The sequence below is a fragment of the Delphinapterus leucas genome, chromosome 19, assembly GCF_059928025.1.
Source record: "Delphinapterus leucas isolate spDelLeu-1000000601 "Yukka" chromosome 19, BTC_Dleu_Yukka2, whole genome shotgun sequence".
Classification (NCBI taxonomy): domain Eukaryota; kingdom Metazoa; phylum Chordata; class Mammalia; order Artiodactyla; family Monodontidae; genus Delphinapterus; species Delphinapterus leucas.
In genome coordinates this window covers 26,885,692-26,903,920 of record NC_143147.1, presented here as the reverse complement: position 1 = coordinate 26,903,920, position 18,229 = coordinate 26,885,692, and the positions used below count along the sequence as shown (strand labels likewise).

At 55.7% G+C, this 18,229-nt stretch overlaps 1 protein-coding gene and 2 pseudogenes across 1 annotated transcript; all 3 read right to left on the bottom strand.

Annotated features, from left to right (window-relative positions):
* Window positions 1-6,021: 6,021 nt before the first annotated feature.
* Window positions 6,022-9,574, bottom strand: LOC111171065 (transmembrane protein 102). Its single transcript, XM_089901765.1, is given in 8 exon segments — window positions 6,022-6,302; window positions 6,305-6,703; window positions 6,706-7,011; window positions 7,014-7,079; window positions 7,082-7,438; window positions 7,540-7,654; window positions 7,745-7,847; window positions 9,555-9,574. Coding segments are annotated over 8 exon segments (1,548 nt in total). The 3' UTR covers window positions 6,022-6,120.
* A 348-nt stretch (window positions 9,575-9,922) lies between these two features.
* LOC149744852 (uncharacterized protein SPEM3 pseudogene) lies at window positions 9,923-12,725 on the bottom strand (annotated as a pseudogene).
* A 1,507-nt stretch (window positions 12,726-14,232) lies between these two features.
* On the bottom strand, window positions 14,233-18,200 carry LOC149744851 (fibroblast growth factor 11-like; annotated as a pseudogene).
* Between the last annotated feature and the right edge of the window lie 29 nt (window positions 18,201-18,229).

The following is an 18,229-nucleotide window of genomic DNA, read 5'->3' as shown; positions in this document are numbered from 1 at the left end:
CCCACTACCCTAAAGACCTCAGCTTTAAAGGGGACCTGGAAGGAATTCCTGCTGAGGTAGCCAAGTGTTCATGTCCCCCCAACTCAGGCACAGTTCCAGTCATGCCCTGGTCCTGCCCACTTTCCCATCCTAGCTGCCCTTCTATGAGCCAGTGATTCCTTAGAAAACTCCTCTGTCATTCCTCAGCCTCTGTTCCCTGGAAGGACCCCAGCTGAGTTGCAGGAGCTAGAAAATGCATGTAAAAAATAAGTTTAGCATTCAATAGGAAGAATAAGATTTTTGGAAAATTGTCTAGGGAAAACAAGAAGTTCTGGAGGATCCATGAAGAGCTTAGTTCTTTGTGAATCAGAGCTGGGTCCTTACCAGAGCTCCTGCTTAAGAGGTATCATGAGAGAAGGTGGGAGCGTGGATCTAGAACTCTTACTCTAGAACAATAACATGCCTATATAGGCTCTAGTTCCATACTAGAGGGAAGTGCTGAGTGTCGGGGTCTATGTCCTAGAGCTGAGATTCAGAAGGAAGTATGGCTCTGTATGTGTCTAGAGCACCACGCTCTGGTACTGGGTGTCTCTGGGGTAAGAAAGTTAAACGTGTGGTGATTTGAGACTGGCCCAATTCAATCCAAAACCAACAGCTGGACAGGGCCCAAATCCAGCCTCTCTCTAGATGGAAGCCAGGGGTCCATCTGGGTGAAGGACAGAAGCCTGATGGATCCAGAACAGAGCCTGGCAGCATAGCTGTGTTCCAGCACAGACCCTGGGTGCAGAAATGGCCCTGCCTGGGGTGTTTGGTGTTCCAGAACCTGTCAGGAACAACGCTAAAGGTGGAGTAGCGAAAGAAGGAAATTAATCCTGAGCTGCAGTGGACCTATAAGTCTATGGCTTGGTGGCCATGAAGAGGGCAAAGAGCTCCAGGACGTGGCTGAGCCTGCGGTAGTGAAGATTTACGCCCTGGTTTTGGCAGTTTTGGAACACCGGCGCCATGTCGGGAAAAGGCTTTGTAGGGTGTGAGTGTGGAAGGAAAGAAGTGATCAGCCAGGACCATTGTCAGACTTCCTCCTCTCTGAACCCTTTCACGGGCCCAAGGATCTAAGGATCTCAGCAGCCCCGGAAGTCATGGCCGGCCCCTAGTCTCCCTCAGGGTAGAGCACCTGGAGGGATGTGGCTGCTCAGGACAGGAGTGTGGCAGCAGGGGTGACAGCAGGGCCAGAAACAGGGCTGGGAGAGAGGCTCTGGTGGTGATGAGGGCAGGGAGCCTCCAGTCCGGGGACTACATGGCAGGGGGCAGGTTGACTGGAAGGGGAGGTCTCAGGGACACTGTGGAGAGAAGGCTCCCAGTACACAGCCACTGTGAAGGGGAGAGAGAGGAGCAGGAAGGAGAGTTAGGCACCAAGAGAGCTCTGAAAGGGCTCCCTTCCCCTACACTCCTCCTCTGGGAACCCACAGAAGGAGAGCTTCCCAAACCTCCAAAGGCCAAAGCCTTCCTGGCTTGACCTGTCATAGCATGTGTCCTCTTACAACACTTATAGGCCCTTAGCTGTGTGTCCCTAAATGTCCATGTCAAGGTCAATACCGTCCCATGTGGTCCACCTCTTCCCTGGGGGTCCATACTCACCCTCCAGGAGCTTGGGCACAAACTGGGCGGCTGCCTTGGTCTTCTTGACTCAATTTCCCTTCATGACTTGGCCCTCCTTGTCCAGGCCCATGTACCAGGCCCGGCCAGAACGACGCTGGCGATAGAGAGCAGAGGCGTTCAGGACAGAGGAATTCTTAAAGATGCACCCCTTAAAGCGACAGTCAGCTGTGAAATGAGGCTGAGGAGACAAAGACCCAGAAAGGCACACACAGACAGAAGGACAAAAAGACACATCACTGAACAGAAGGGAGCCCTGGGAAGAACAAGGCAGGATATCATCCATACGTTTGAGACTGGGAGAGCCAACTTCTGAGTCCACACAGGAACTGGGAGAAAGGGAGCATGAGGAAGAGTCTGGTGGCCCCCCGAGTGCCGGGAACTAGACTTCTGGGGGCCTGGGATAAGAAGATAACTTCTCTCTGCTCTACTCCCAACCTCTCACCATCCAGGGCACCTGAAGGGAATTTCTGCTTGGAGGAGTTCCTGAATCCTTCCCCAGCATCCTGAATGACTCTGGGGAAGTGAGTAATAATGAGGTCTAGAGGAGGTTGGAGAAGACACAGGGGTCAAAAAGGTTGTAAGAGTTGGACATTCAAAGAGCCTGGGGGTATTTAGGAGGCTATTGGAGGAGAAGGGATTGGAGGGACGCTAGAGGAGGTGCTTGGGAGCGGGCAGTGAGGAGAGGGTGTCGGCAAGAGATGGAGGGAACGGAATCCCTGAGCTGCAAAATATCTGTAGCTGGGAAGGCTGTACCTAGGGGAGTCCCCTGACTCCAGGCCACTCTGTCCCCTTGTCTCACCGAGCTGTAGAGCATCCCCACAGCGTTCTTGACCACGTAGTGACCCAGCTTGACACTCTGGCTGCTGAAAAGGCAGTGTATTTGTGAATGTGGGGGGCATTAAGGTGACCCCAGGTTAGGGGCGCCCCCTCAGGAGTGGGGTTGGGACTGGGCCTGACGCTGACTCAGCACCTGCTGCTGCAGCTGCAGCTCGCTTCGTGCGGTCCTCGCCTTGGCCCAGCTCCGGCCTGTCTGACACTGACCCATCTGTCTGTCTGTCTGTCTGTGTGTCTGTCAGTCTGCTGGCTCACGGGGGGCCAGCCCTCCCTGAGGCTCAGCCTCTCCCCTTCAGCCAGGTAAGCCACCTGGGCTGGGGGATATGCAGTACCAAACCAAGGAAATGTGGGAGGGGTCCAGGGAGCTGGTGAGGCTGGCTGACACACGTGGGGGCTCGGTCCCACTCAAATGGTGGGCTGCTGACCGTACCACAGCAGATTGCCGGCAGTGGGGGTAGGAAGATGCCAACGGGGTGGTGGGGGGTATCCCCTTAGGGGAGCTGAAAGCGGATGGGAGCGAGGCCAGAGGGACTTCCCGCCTGTCACACCAGGATGGGGACCACAGGCTAACCCTCACCACTCTCCTCACCTGGCTCTTGCGGCCAAGATCCCGGGACCCCCTCGTAGATGGTACGACCTCCAGTTTCCGTGCAGGCATCCAGCCGTGTAGTGTGTCTGAATTCCTCGCGGCAGAGGGTCTCCTGAGCCTGTGGGGCCCGATTTCTGAGCCGTGTAGTCGGTCGTGGGGGATTGCACAGCTCCCTTCTTGAAGTGCAGGTCACGGGAGGGGGGCGCACAGAGGGAAGGACTGGCGAGGTAGTTGCAAGGACACCCAGGGGAGAGCTGGGGAGATTGGTACCGAGCCAGGCAAGCTCAACGAGGAGGAACGGATCTAAGGCTCGGAGGAGCGGGAGAACCGGGACAGGGACGGGGCTACCGGAGCCGCAGAAACCCTCGGGGTGACCCAGGCGTCTGGATCCCTCAGCCCCCTCCACTGGGCATTGAAAGAATCGTGAGAGACGGCACATAGGCAGAGGGTGGTGGGGGTGGAGGCTCCTGTGTTGGGAGGGCGTGGCGAGCGGGAGCTTCCAGGATTCGGGGCACCAGGCTTAGCCGCTCAAGCCGTCCCCTTGTCCTCGAAAGCGAGGAGACTCGGAGTTATGGGCGCGAGACAAGGGAAACTGAGGCATCGTCTTGCCAAGTGTTTGTGGTCCAGGCCCACCTCCTTTCACTTTCAGGGAGTCCCCGTCAGTCGGGCACTGCTATTCCGAATCCCTGGCCTCAACATCCCAGGCGGAGAGTTCGACGGCCCAGAGACCCCTCCCCAGGTACCCACACGGGCAGCACTCCGGTCACGCGGGCCGCCCCTCCAAACAGTCGCACCTTGGACAACAGGATGAGGAGCTGCTTCTGGCAAAGGGACTTGGTGCTGCGGCGACACACGCGCCACTGCGCCAACACGGGCTGGCTGCCCCCGGGCTGGTGGACCTCCCGCTTCTGCCAGATCAGGCTGCTGGCCAGTGCTGGCATGGTGCCCTAGGGGGAGGCACCCCAAAACCGGCAGGCTCCCGGAGCATGCTGGGCCACCCGGGAGAAACCCGCTAGCTCACCAGCACATGCTCTTGACTCTCCGGTCCGACTCGCCGCCTCACCCACGGGACCTGAGGATAAGCCCTAGACGACCCCATCCCAGGCACCAGCTCCCACCCTTGGGCCTCGTGGTAGCTTCGTCAGACCCAGCAGCCTATGTACCTCTCAGTTGACTCAACCCTCGACCTTTGCTCCCCACAGAAATCTCCCCCTTCTCTGATCTGCAATGTCCCTCTCCCCCACTAACACTATCCCAAAGCCAAGACCCTCAAATTTTCCAGGATGTGGTTCCAATATCCCCAGGCACCTTTCCACCCTATTTCAGGGCCCTGCACTACTGCCAAAGCCACTCTTGTAATTTTAAGGGTGTGGGTCCTTAGCTTTGGGGATATTAGCTCACCCCACCCGTGCTGGGGTGCTGCCAGTGTCTAGGGAGAACCCAACCTTGGTGTCTTTTCTTTTGCCACCCTCGAAGTGAAGAATCCCCCACTGTTTTTCACTGAAATCCCCAAAAACTATGGCTTGAAATATCCAGACTGTCGCCAATCAGCAAGAAGAGGTTCCCAGACCATGTCTCTGGATGATTCCGCTTTTTACCAAGTCACCCCCATTTCTAGTGGCACAGCATTCCAGCTGCTGAGCCCCTTTCCTCACCTTGTTACCATCCACTCCTTTTGAAGTCACCTCCAAATCCGCCCTTCCTAGTGGTTACACCAGGTGGTTGTCTGGAGGGCCCTGTGTCACCTCGGAATAAGGAGCATGGGTTTTTGGCTTTTTTCTTTTTTTCTGATAGCTCCTAATTTCCTCGGGGACAGCTGGTGCTGTTTAGATCCCACGCCCTCCAGTCCAGCAAGCCCCCCATGAGAGGAGCTCACCTACGTTGTCAGAGGTCCCCAAATGTGAACAGATCCACTATAAGTCAGAGCGCATCAGAGCTTTCTGTGACAGGGTTTCCTTGTCCTCCCCAGGACTGCCTATAGCGTCCCCTCTTCCTTCCCCGACGCCCCTCAACCTGTCTGGTATTGTTGATCTGGGCACGGCTGGCGCTGGCTCGGGGTCCAGGTTCCTCTCTCCCTGTAGCCCGCAAGCGGAGCTTCCCCCCACGACTGGCTAGGCGTCTCAGAACCCAGGAAAGAGTGAGGGTGCCTCCGCAGAGCGCCCTCGTCTGGCGAAGTGAGCACTGGGCCTGACGGCTGGACCAAATCGAGTGGCGGCAGCGGCGGCAGAGGTAGCGGCTGTGGGAAGCTGAGGCGGTGGCGGCCACAGCCTCTCCCCCCTCCTCGGAGAGCCGGTCCGGGGGCGGGGCAGGGGGCCGAGATGCCAGGAAAGAGGGGGAGGTGAAGCTGGGCCGGCAGAACCCCGGGGTTCCTTGGAGGCAGAGAGTGGAGACGGTCTTAGAGACAGGAGGAGCCGAGGCAAAGCCGCATATCTCGCATGTCTCGGGATTCAGAGGAGGAGGGACAAGGAGGAAACTCCACTGAATGGAACTCTGGATGGTGGGAGAGGTTGGGCTTAGATAGATGGAATGGCAGATGCCCCGAGAATGGAGAAAGGGACACTACTGCCCAGGATGGAGGACAGAACTGGATGAGGAAGGTGGCGGGAATAACTGAAGAGATAGCAGTGGTGGTGAGGTCTATCCTGGGGTGAAATCCGTCCTCCTTAATGTCTCTGCCTTTTGTGAGACAAGTTCGTCAGTCCCTGGTCTCCATACCTTTCTACTTTACACGTTTTTTCAGCAAATATATTACCCCCATCCCGATTGACTCCTAAGAGAAAAGACCATAAGAACTGGCGGGAGATGGATGCCAGAGGCTGCACCGGAGTGGGAGGGGTGCTGGCCACAGATTTGGAAAGTGGAGAGGCCAGAATGGAACGATCTGTGCCAGGGATGGGGCGGGAGGAGGGTAGGAGAAAGCGGAGGAACCGGCGAGGAGTCTTTCTAGAACGAGCTCTTTGGGCCCAAAGTGCTCAGCCTGTCTCCCAGGTGAGGGGAGAGCAGTCCCCTCCACATCCCGCTGGCCAACAGAAGCACCTTCCAGGTTAGTAGGAACAGCATCTTTAACGGGCCCCGCCTCCCACGCCCTCTAATCCACCCCCCTTGCCTGCAGCCTTGGCCTCTTGCACAGAGGGGTGCAGGATGCAGGCAGGGTCCCTGCAAAGCAGTGCCAACGTCCTGAGCAGCGAAGCTCCACCCTCCCCCACACGGAGCTTTTGGCCACTCAGAAAAGAGTGGGGCATCGCCCGGCCTTGAGCACCTGGCCCAGCTCTTCCAGCAACCCTAGGCAGCAGGCGCCCGCATTCTCGGCTAGCGCCAGATAGAGCGTGGGCAGCCGCTCACAGGCCCAGTAGAGCAAGGTCCACAGGAGGTAGGGCGCCGCGACCCTAGTCCTGGCCACCAGAGGGCGCAGCGTCCCCTGGTCCGCCGCGTGGGCTTGCAACAGGGGAATGGGTATGCGAGTCTTGAGCGCCAGCTCTTGGCGAGCGAAGCAGAGCTGCCAACCGGAGGCATCCGGCTGCTCTGTGCCGCTCCCGCCGCCGCCGGGCACCAGGTAGAAAGAAGACGACTCTGAGGCCAGCGGGCCAGCCCACGAGTGGCTCTGAGCCCCCTGGGGCCAGCCGGCCATGGACACCATGGGGATCAATCGAAAAACAGGAGGCGGCGCGGGGGCCCGGGCGTAGCCAGGAGGATATTGGTGACCCCCGTGTAGCGGGCTGCGTGGACCATGCGCGGGGCACCCTGAACCAGAAACGGGGACTCAGCAACCGCAGCCAACGAAACAAAGAACCAGACACCGACCTGGGCGACGCTCAATATGGGCCATGCCTCCAGAGCCTCCAAGGGTTCTGGCACTGGGCTAACGTCGGTTGCTTTGGTGACGTCCACATTCGTTTTTTTCAGTGGTGAGGGAAAGTCAACATAGGTTACATTTGTTGAGGCAACTCTGGCACTGAAACATTACTAGGTGAGTTTTCCAAAGACTCGTGTGCTTCAGGCTCAGTGAGGTGTAGGTGGTCCATGAGATTTGTGGATCCTTGGGAGATTCTTTGCTTCGGGCTGGGTGGATCGAATCACCTCCTCCTGGGACTGGGGGTCCTAGGCAGTCCTGCCATGCCTCCCTGACCAAGGTTCCATGTAGCTGCTCTGGGAGGAAGAGCCATGTGTAACAGGATCCCACGTCTGGTTGCAGCTCCTGCCCAGTGCCATCTAGACAAAGCATGGGCACCAGGAGTGTGAAGCTGGCCTCGTAGTGAGGTCCCCGAGCGTAGGGACCTAGAGGCGCATGCCCCAGATCCAGGGAACCCTCGCGAAGCCCACAACGAAGCAGCAGGACCTCTGCATGAGGAGGAAAGCAAGGGTCCCGGTGGTGAACGAGACCTAAGGAAAGTTAAGGGATTGTAAAGTCGTGATCCAGAGCCGGGGCGGGGTGAGACAGAGCTGAGAGCTGCAAGTTCCCGAAGTTTGGGAGGGTGACTTACCAAGCAAAGACAAAACAAAGTCCTTGGCCTGGAAGAGATTTGGTCCTGGCTTGGGGCCTTCACTCCAGCTTGCCTGCACACCCAGGTCCTGGATCAGCAGGGTTACTTCCTGCAGCTTGCCTGCACAACCAGCTACTGGATTAGCTGTATTAGTTCCTGCACCCAGCTCCTGGATCAGCTGGGTTAGTTCCTTCTCTGGATCGACGGAGCAGAACTCAATGTCCGTGAGCGGCCGGGCTGGGGCTGGGGGCGGTGGGCCCCACCAGGGAGCACTACCGCAGAAGCCATATGGCTCTGTCGATTGGGGGCTAGGAAATACACAGACGGGAAGAAGCCAAGACGGGCCGTACCTTTTGCTGCAGAAAACTGACCCCAGTTCTTTTCTCTTCCAGAGGCCAAGAGGGTTCCCAAGACACAGTCCGCCAATGGGTCTGCAGATGAAGGGCCCTAAATTTAGTCTTGAAAGAGAACAAATAAATACATCCTCTGTTTTTGCCCTTTTCTCATATGCTAGTCCCCACTCTCATGGAACGGTTCACCTGACTCAGCAGGTAGAAAGTAACTGTTTGGGCCCTCCTAATGAATGCAGTAACCTCCTTTGATGCACCTTGTCTACGTCCCCCTTACCTCTTTTCAGAAGAGGCTAGTGGTTTGCAACTTCCCTCTTCGGTTAGCTACAAAGGCTGGGAAGAGAATGGATAGGAAGATTGAACAGGTAACTACTTCCTACTGCCTGTAAGGCCACATCCCTAAATTATAACCACGCCCCTTTTTGGAGACTGTCAGGGTGGTTCTGGAGCAGCCCGGCCTCCAGTCAGAGTTCAGTCACTCCTTTCGCTCTGCAGAGATCTCGCGGCTATCCTGGGAGTTGTAGTTTGTCTTCAAAGCTACCAGGGCGTTGGGCCACGCCCCCACATCCTTCCCTGTTCCATTGAAGTAGTGCCTGATGGAAGTTGTAGTTTCTATGGAGATACGCTATTCTGTGTCTTTATGATAAACTATTCTGTGTCTTTACAAGGCCAGGTGAACCGCACGAACACTCCTTGGGTTTAGAACACAGGCCTAGTAGGATGGATCTGAATAGCAAACAATAATGAGTGACATACTCTAGGGCATGCGGAGAAATAAGGGACTCTATATCTCACTTGGGAGTAGAGGAGCCCTGGTCATTTAAATCTAGAATGGTTCTTGCATGCAATTATAACTTCACTTTAGAGATGAGACCGCAAGCCTAGAAAGGTTGCACATGACTTGTCCAAGGTCAGAGCTCAGCCAGAGAGCTGTTGGAAATGGGCTCTCCAGCTGGGACATATCTCCTTGGAATCGGTGGTGGTAACGTTAGACAAGAACACACCGATAGTGTGCATGTAGTGACCCAGGGCTGGACATCTGACTCAGGGAAGGGACATGTTAGTGTTGCCGACCTCAGACACACAAGTGGCGGCAGGGAAAACACTTTGGATTCTCGCAGCTTATGTGTGTATACAGAAGAGTTATCAGGACTGAAAATCAAGTCCAGAGGAAACACCAGCTGGGCTAGTGCAGGGCAATGAAAACTTATCAGGGGAAGGAAATGGCTTTCAGCGACCAGTGCTATCATGGACACAGCTAACGTCCAGGATGAAACTAGGAGCCAGAATGATAGGACAGAAAGATAGGACACCAGAGACACGCTCAGAGATTAGACCAATGCATACTGGACCAGGAATCCTTACATGCCTTTTTCCCAGGGGTCTGTCACCACAGTGAACTAGGCCTAAGTCCATGGGCAAGAAAATTAAGTGGAGACACCTTGAAAAATTTAGAGGCCTATGAAGGAGGGGACCCTCACAATCCAGGGCTCAAGTTGGGCAGCCTAAAACACAAGTTTTCCTAGTCACTGACAAAGAGAGGTCTTCTCGGTCAGTAACCAAGAGCCCTAAACACAGCCCAGAACGGGGGAGGCAAGTTTCCATACATCTGGTCGTGACCCAAGAGACCAGATGAGGAAAACTGAAGCCTGGGCTCTTTCTCACAGTCTGGGGAAATCAGGCATTGGCTGTCCACCCTCACATCTTACCTCCTCCCCAGAGGGTGGCTTCTGAGCCACCCTAAAAAGAGCTAAGTTCTCTGGGCTCTGGGGGAGCTTTAAGATGCTGGAGGTGGGTGACAGGGAAAGGAAAATTGCTCTAAACTCTAAAGCACTGCTCTCCAATAGCATTTTCCATGATGATGGAAATGTTCTAAACCTGTGCCATCCAATAGAGTAGCCGCTAGCTCCATGTGCCTACTGAGCACTTAAAAGGTCATGGCACTGAGGAAGAGAATTTTATTTTTTTGGCCAAACCATGAAGCTTGCGGGGTCTGAGCTCCCCGACAAGAGATGGAACCCCAGCCACAGCAGTGAAAGCGCCAGGTCCCAACACCTGGACCGCCAGGGAACAGAATTGGATGCCAGGGAAATTCCGTTCCCTGAGGAAGAGAATTTTTAACTTAATTTTTAACAGAATTAATTTTCCTTAATTTTAACTAATTTACATTCTATAGGCATTTGCCTAGTGGCTACTGTAATTGACAATGAAGCTCTAGGGCCTTGGGGATGACAGATTCAGCGAGACAGCGATGGAGGGAAAGCAGGGATAGCTTAGGTCCTCATCAGGCCCTGTGGGATGGGGCTGGGGTGGATGTCCTCAAACAACCACAGAACACTTCTCTTGTCTCTTTATTCCTCATGCATATCTGTCCCCTCTTTTGCTAAGTTGCTCATCACACACTGGTATCCCCACTCCTTGATGGTCTCCGGTGAGTTGTTGGATGTCTCTCGGTGAAGGCGCCTGGGAGACAGAGCTTCTCACTTGTCCCTGCCTGCTCTGAACTGTCTCTGGCGAGCGTCAAAGACCACATGTCCGAGCCGGGTGCCTGACCCAGGACAGTAGGGCTTCCAGCTGGTTTTGGGAGGCATAGACATCTGGCGATAACTCTGGCAGGCTGGAGGAACTGTATCCATGGGGTGGTACACCCGTTCTTGGCTGCCTACTCGCCGGGAGGGTGATTGCAGCACAATCAGCACAGGTACCTCTGAGAAGGTAAGCAGGTCATTGAAGGCCACCTGAGCCTTGGGAGAGCAGGAGTTCTGACTGGGTGGAATAGAAGTCCATGGTATGTGCTGCCCTGCATCCTTGTGGAGGCCAGGATTTGGGATAAGGCATGAGTTGTTATGGAGGCCTGATCTCTGGGATAAGCCAGTGTATTGAGTAAGGGCTGGACCCTTATGGAAGCCAGGATGCTTGTGGCGGCCTGGATCTTGAGCAAGGCCTGTGTTCTTGGGGAGGCCTGGGTCTTGGATAAGGCCTGGACTGTTGTGGATGCCTGGGTTTGTGGTAAGGCCTGGGTTTCTGGAAACTCTGCAGACTTTGGAAGGGCCTCGGGTCCTTGGGAGGACAGAGCCTTGGTTGAGGCCTAGACTCTCATGAAGTTCAGGGGGTTGGGCCTGGTTTGTGATATGGGAAGTAGTGGATAACTGGGCACCACATCTGGTAGCCACACGGATTCCGCAGTGATGCGGAGTGAATCCATGCTCTCTTGCTCCTCAGAGTCCCAGCTCAGCCTGTAGTCAGTCCACTCCTAGGGAAGCAGAGGCTGAGGGGCCGTCTGGGGCTGGAGGCTGGAAGGAGTCTTGGGATGTGCGAAGGAAGCCCGGGGTGGAAATGCAAGGGAGGAGAGCTGCGCAGGCATGGTCTGTGGTTCTGGAGGCCAGGGCTCTGTTTAAGACTCCACCTGCACTCTTTGGGACCCTATCAACTAATTTCCCCTTCTCTGTCATCGGGCCCCAATTTCTTCTTTCTGTAAAAACGAGGGAGTTGCATGCTAGCGTCTAAAACAGTGGTTTTCAAACTGTAGTTAACGACCCTTTTCATAGGTCCGGAATGAAATGAGTGGCCACAAACCAGTGTTCAAAATAATTTAGAATGAAAAATGCATGGAATGCAACTCCCATAGTAAAGATAGGTATTGTTTCCTGAAGCTTCTGTTTCAGTTATAAATGTGTTTTCTGAGGTCATGATGTAAAAAAGAAAAAAAAAATTTTACCGGGCAGAACATTCGAGGAAATTGTAAAGGCAACGGGATGCCCGCCCTTTCCCACCCTGCGGGATTCTCCGTACCAGGTCTAAACAGACCTTTGGGCTCATCTCCTCATCCTTCTCGTTCTAGAAGCAAAAATTTTAAAGGGTAGATATGATGTCAGTGTAGAGAAATGAGGGGCTCGGTGGGTAAACTCTCCCTGGAAACTCCCCTCTTTCTCTGAGTCGCACCCACTTGGGTTCAAAGCCCACCTCCTATAAACTGCGTTGGCTTAAGTTCCGCCTCTATCTCGTAAACTTCCTGCTGGCCGTACAGTCAGCCAGTGCATTTATCAGTCCTGGGCTCTGCCGGAGTGAATCTCTCCCCCTGTTGTTTATTGAACCTGTCCGGCACCAAAGTCTGTCCCAGCCTGTGACCCCGCCTCAAGGCCCGCTCTCCGGCCTGTCCATCGGCCCCAGCTCCACTTTGCGATCTGCCAACAGGCCAGTTCACCATCCTGCCCGGCTCAATCCTGGCCCATCCAGCAGCCACGCCCACAGCTTGTCCATTAGTCCGATTAAGACCCAATCTGTACTAACTGCCCGTCAGACACCCAGCCTGGCCTCGCCTCGGACCCCGCCTCAAGTTGTCCCTGGGTTCCACCCTGCCTAATGCCAGGGCCCCCAGCTGGCTAGTGGGCCAGACCTCAACTCCCTGCGTGCGCCCTCACCAGGCTGATTAATTGCGCTAGGCTGAGACCAATGCTGACCTCGACACAGTCTCCCACCTCCCACACCGGCCTCACCGAGCTATCATAGCTGCAGCAAAGTTTCTGGTGGAGTCGGCCCTACGCCTCTGAGCCATAGGCGCCTGGAGGAGAAAACTGAGTGAAGCCGTGGTGCCCGGGCACGACCTCTGGCCCTGTCACTGCCCCTTTGAGGTCCAGACTTAATCGGGTCGAATGGAGCCGCCAAAGCCCCCAGCAGCAGCAGCAGCAGCAGCAGTGCCCCTGGAGTCATAGCACACCCGCGTCGCTCAGTGAGTCAGCCTGGGTGAGCCGCCAGGACAGCCAGTGCAGGGGATGTGACGAGGCGCCCAGGAATGTGCACCTGTTATTGGGGGGCAGCCGCCAGCCTACCCGCCATGCCCCTGAGATTTGACCCCTCCCCGAACGACTGCCAAAACCTGCTACCCACAGATGGCAGACAACACTTCAATTGTATGAATCGTCTTTAATTGGGAAAGCATGGAGTGGAGACTGGTCCCCGGGGAGCAGAGTCTTTTTGGGTACCTAACACCCAGCTGAGGTAAAGCAAGTTCTATTCAGTTAGAAGCTGGAAGGGTGTATGAGGTCTAGAGACCAAGAGGCCCTCACCCTCCTTGGCCTGACATGTAGGGGAGAAGGGTGGGACTTATTGCTGAATTGGTGTCTCCTCATTTGAGGGGGCTCAAAGCTATGTCCCATTTGTCTTTCTTATTCTAGACCCACTACCCTAAAGACCTCAGCTTTAAAGGGGACCTGGAAGGAATTCCTGCTGAGGTAGCTAAGTGTTCATGTCCCCCCAACTCAGGCACAGTTCTAGTCATGCCCTGGTCCTGCCCACTTTCCCATCCTAGCTGCCCTTCTATGAGCCAGTGATTTCTTAGAAAACTCCTCTGTCATTCCTCAGCCTCTGTTCCCTGGAAGGACCCCAGCTGAGTTGCAGGAGCTAGAAAATGCATGTAAAAAATAAGTTTAGCATTCAATAGGAAGAATAAGATTTTTGGAAAATTGTCTAGCGAAAACAAGAAGTTCTGGAGGATCCATGAAGAGCTTAGTTCTTTGTGAATCAGAGCTGGGTCCTTAGCAGAGCTCTTGCTTAAGAGGTATCATGAGAGAAGGTGGGAGCGTGGATCTCGAACTCTTACTCTAGACCAATAACATGCCTATATAGGCTCTAGTTCCATCCTAGAGGGAAGTGCTGAGTGTCGGGGTCTATGTCCTAGAGCTGAGATTCAGAAGGAAGTATGGCTCCGTATGTGTCTAGAGCACCACGCTCTGGAACTGGGTGTCTCTGGGGTAAGAAAGTTAAACGTGTGGTGATTTGAGACTGGCCCAATTCAGGCCAAGACCAACAGCTGGACAGGGCCCAAATCCAGCCTCTCTCTAGATGGAAGCCAGGGGTCCATCTGGGTGAAGGACAGAAGCCTGATGGATCCAGAACAGAGCCTGGCAGCATAGCTGTGTTCCAGCACAGACCCTGGGTGCAGAAATGGCCCTGCCTGGGGTGTTTGGTGTTCCAGAACCTGTCAGAAACAACGCTAAAGGTGGAGTAGCGAAAGAAGGAAATTAATCCTGAGCTGCAGTGGACCTATAAGTCTATGGCTTGGTGGCCATGAAGAGGGCAAAGAGCTCCAGGACGTGGCTGAGCCTGCGGTAGGGAAGATTTACGCCCTGGTTTTGGCAGTTTTGGAACACCCGCGCCATGTCGGGAAAAGGCTTTGTAGGGTGTGAGTGTGGAAGGAAAGAAGTGATCAGCCAGGACCATTGTCAGACTTCCTCCTCTCTGAACCCTTTCACGGGCCCAAGGATCTAAGGATCTCAGCAGCCCCGGAAGTCATGGCCGGCCCCTAGTCTCCCTCAGGGTAGAGCACCTGGAGGGATGTGGCTGCTCAGGACAGGAGTGTGGCAGCAGGGGTGACAGCAGGGCCAGAAACAGGGCTGGGAGAGAGGCTCTGGTGGTGATGAGGGCAGGGAGCCTCCAGTCCGGGGACTACATGGCAGGGGGCAGGTTGACTGGAAGGGGAGGTCTCAGGGACACTGTGGAGAGAAGGCTCCCAGTACACAGCCACTGTGAAGGGGAGAGAGAGGAGCAGGAAGGAGAGTTAGGCACCAAGAGAGCTCTGAAAGGGCTCCCTTCCCCTACACTCCTCCTCTGGGAACCCACAGAAGGAGAGCTTCCCAAACCTCCAAAGGCCAAAGCCTTCCTGGCTTGACCTGTCATAGCATGTGTCCTCTTACAACACTTATAGGCCCTTAGCTGTGTGTCCCTAAATGTCCATGTCAAGGTCAATACCGTCCCATGTGGTCCACCTCTTCCCTGGGGGTCCATACTCACCCTCCAGGAGCTTGGGCACAAAGTGGGCAGCTGCCTTGGTCTTCTTGACTCAATTTCCCTTCATGACTCGGCCCTCCTTGTCCAGGCCCATGTACCAGGCCCGGCCAGAACGACGCTGGCCATAGAGAGCAGAGGCGTACAGGACAGAGGAATTCTTAAAGATGCACCCCTTAAAGCGACAGTCAGCTGTGAAATGAGGCTGAGGAGACAAAGACCCAGAAAGGCACACACAGACAGAAGGACAAAAAGACACATCACTGAACAGAAGGGAGCCCTGGGAAGAACAAGGCAGGATATCATCCATACGTTTCAGACTGGGAGAGCCAACTTCTGAGTCCACGCAGGAACTGGGAGAAAGGGAGCATGAGGAAGAGTCTGGTGGCCCCCCGAGTGCCGGGAACTAGACTTCTGGGGGCCTGGGATAAGAAGATAACTTCTCTCTGCTCTACTCCCAACCTCTCACCATCCAGGGCACCTGAAGGGAATTTCTGCTTGGAGGAGTTCCTGAATCCTTCCCCAGCATCCTGAATGACTCTGGGGAAGTGAGTAATAATGAGGTCTAGAGGAGGTTGGAGAAGACACAGGGGTCAAAAAGGTTGTAAGAGTTGGACATTCAAAGAGCCTGGGGGTATTTAGGAGGCTATTGGAGGAGAAGGGATTGGAGGGACGCTAGAGGAGGTGCTTGGGAGCAGGCAGTGAGGAGAGGGTGTCGGCAAGAGATGGAGGGAACGGAATCCCTGAGCTGCAAAATATCTGTAGCTGGGAAGGCTGTACCTAGGGGAGTCCCCTGACTCCAGGCCACTCTGTCCCCTTGTCTCACCGAGCTGTAGAGCAGCCCCTCAGCGTTCATGACCACGTAGTGACCCAGCTTGACACTCTGGATGGTGACTACACGGAGCCCCACAGAGATCAGTTTGAAGTGGGCTGGGGGTGGGGAGAAGGGATATCAGTACCCCAAGCCTCCAATCCCCATCTGAGCGCCCGCCCTCAATTCTGGTCCCAGTTCTACTTCTTCCTTTGCAGGGTCAAAGAGCCAGACTGAAAACAACAGAACCTGAAGCCACAATAGGACTGTCATCTCCTAGGCCTGCACTCCCCCTTCCCACCCAGCAGCTGGATTCCCCTCTCACTGAAAGAGCTGGTGTGCCCTGGGGTGTCCTGGATGCTCCCATCGGGATTCACCTGGAGGTAGAAACCGTGGCGGCAGAAGAGTTTGGTGATCATGCCTTTGAGCTGAGGCTCTGGAGAGAGAGACATTCAACTTGGAACATGACATCTCTGTTCCCAGAAACATTGCTACACTTGGCGGGATGAGAGGAGAGAAAAGAAAGGAGGATGGAGGGAAGGAAGAGGGTCCCAGAACCCCAGCTCCCTCACGCTCTAAGCAAGCTCTCTCCCACCTCTCTTTGACTCCAGAGGAAGCTGGGGTGTGGGTCCCTTCTGCTTCCTCTAAACAGCTTTCAGTTTAATTGATTGAAACTTATTTAAAGGCTTAATTCCTACTCTACAGCTCAACCAGAATGGGGGGAGGGGAGAAGAAGGAAGAGGAAGGGGAGAGATACATGGAAACGCAGAGGACAAAGGGAGACAGGCAGAGCTGCGGAAAGGGCAGTGTGTTTGTGAATGTGGGGGGCATTAAGGTCACCCCAGTGTAGGAGCGCCCCCTCAGGAGTGGGGTTGGCACTGGGCCTGACGCTGACTCAGCACCTGCTGCTGCAGATGCAGCTCGCTTCGTGCTGGCCTCGCCTTGGCCCAGCTCCGGCGTGTCTGACAGTGACCCATCTGTCTGTCTGTCTGTCTGTGTGTCTGTCAGTCTGCTGGCTCACGGGTCTCAGCCATCCCTGAGGCTCAGCCTCTCCCCGTCAGCCAGGTAAGCCACCTGGGATGGGGGATATTCAGTACCAAACCAAGGAAATGTGGGAGGCGTTCAGAGATCTGGTCAAGCTGGCTGACACACGTGTGGGCTTGGTCCCACTCAAAGGGTGGGCTGCTGACCGTACCACAGCGGAGTGCCGGCGGTGGGGGTAGGAGGATGCCAGCGGGGTGGTGGGGGGTCTCACCCTAGGGAAGCTGAAAGCAGATGGGAGCGAGGCCAGAGGGACTTCCTGCCTGTCGCACCAGGACAGGGACCACAGGCTAACCCTCACCACTCTCCTCACCTGGCGCTTGCGGCCAAGATCCCGGGACCCCCTCGTAGATGGTACGACCTCCAGTTTCCGTGCGGGCATCCAGCCGTGTAGTGTGTCTGAATTCCTCACGGCAGAGGGTCTCCTGAGCCTGTGGGGCCCCATTTCTGAGCCGCGTAGGTGGTCGTGGGGGATTGCCCAGCTCCCTTCTTGAAGTGCAGATCACGGGAGGGGGGCGCACAGAGGGAAGGACTGGCGAGGTAGTTGCAAGGACACCCAGGGGAGAGCTGGGGAGATTGGTACCGAGCCAGGCAAGCTCGACGAGGAGGAACGGATCCAAGGCTCGGAGGAGCGGGAGAACTGGGACAGGGACGGGGCTACCGGAGCCGCAGAAACCCTCGGGGTGACCCAGGCGTCTGGATCCCTCAGCCCCCTCCACTGGGCATTGAAAGAATCGCGAGAGACGGCACATAGGCAGAGGATGGTGGGGGTGGGGACTCCTGTATTGGGAGGGCGTGGCGAGCGGGAGCTTCCAGGATTCGGGGCACCAGGCTTAGCCGCTCAAGCCTTCCCCTTGTCCCCGAAAGTGAGGAGACTCGGAGTTATGGTCGCAAGACAAGGGAAACTGAGGTATCGTCTGGCCAAGAGTTTGTGGTCCAGGCCCACCTCCTTTCACTTTCGGGGAGTCCCCATCAGTCGGGCACTGCTATTCCGAGTCCCTGGCCTCAACATCCCAGGCGGAGTGGCCGACGGCCCAGAGACCCCTCCCCAGGCACCCACACGGGCAGCGGTCCGGTCACGTGGGCCTCCCCCCCGAACAGTCACACATTGGACAGCAGGATGAGGAGCTGCTTCTGGCAAAGGGACTTGGTGCTGCGGGGACACACGTGCCACTGCGGCAACACGGGCCGGCTTCTCCCGGGCTGGTGGACCTCCCGCTTCTGCCAGATCAGGCTGCTGGCCAGTGCCGCCATGGTGCCCTGGGAGGAGGCACCCTAAAACTGGCAGGCTCCTGGAGCACGCTGTGTCTCGCTGGAGAAACCCGCTAGCTCACCAGCACATGCTCTTCACTCTCCGGTCCGACTCGCCCCCTCACCCACGGGACCTGAGGATAAGCCCTAGACGACCCCATCCCAGGCACCAGCTCCCACCCTTGGGCCTCGTGGTAGCTTCGTCAGACCCAGCAGCGTACGTACCTCTCAGTTGACTCAACCCTCGACCTTTGCTCCCCACAGAAATCTCCCCCTTCTCTGATCTGCAATGTCCCTCTCCCCCACTAACACTATCCCAAAGCCAAGACCCTCAAATTTTCCAGGATGTGGTTCCAATATCCCCAGGCACCTTTCCACCCTATTTCAGGGCCCTGCACTACTGCCAAAGCCACTCTTGTAATTTTAAGGGTGTGTGTCCTTAGCTTTGGGGATA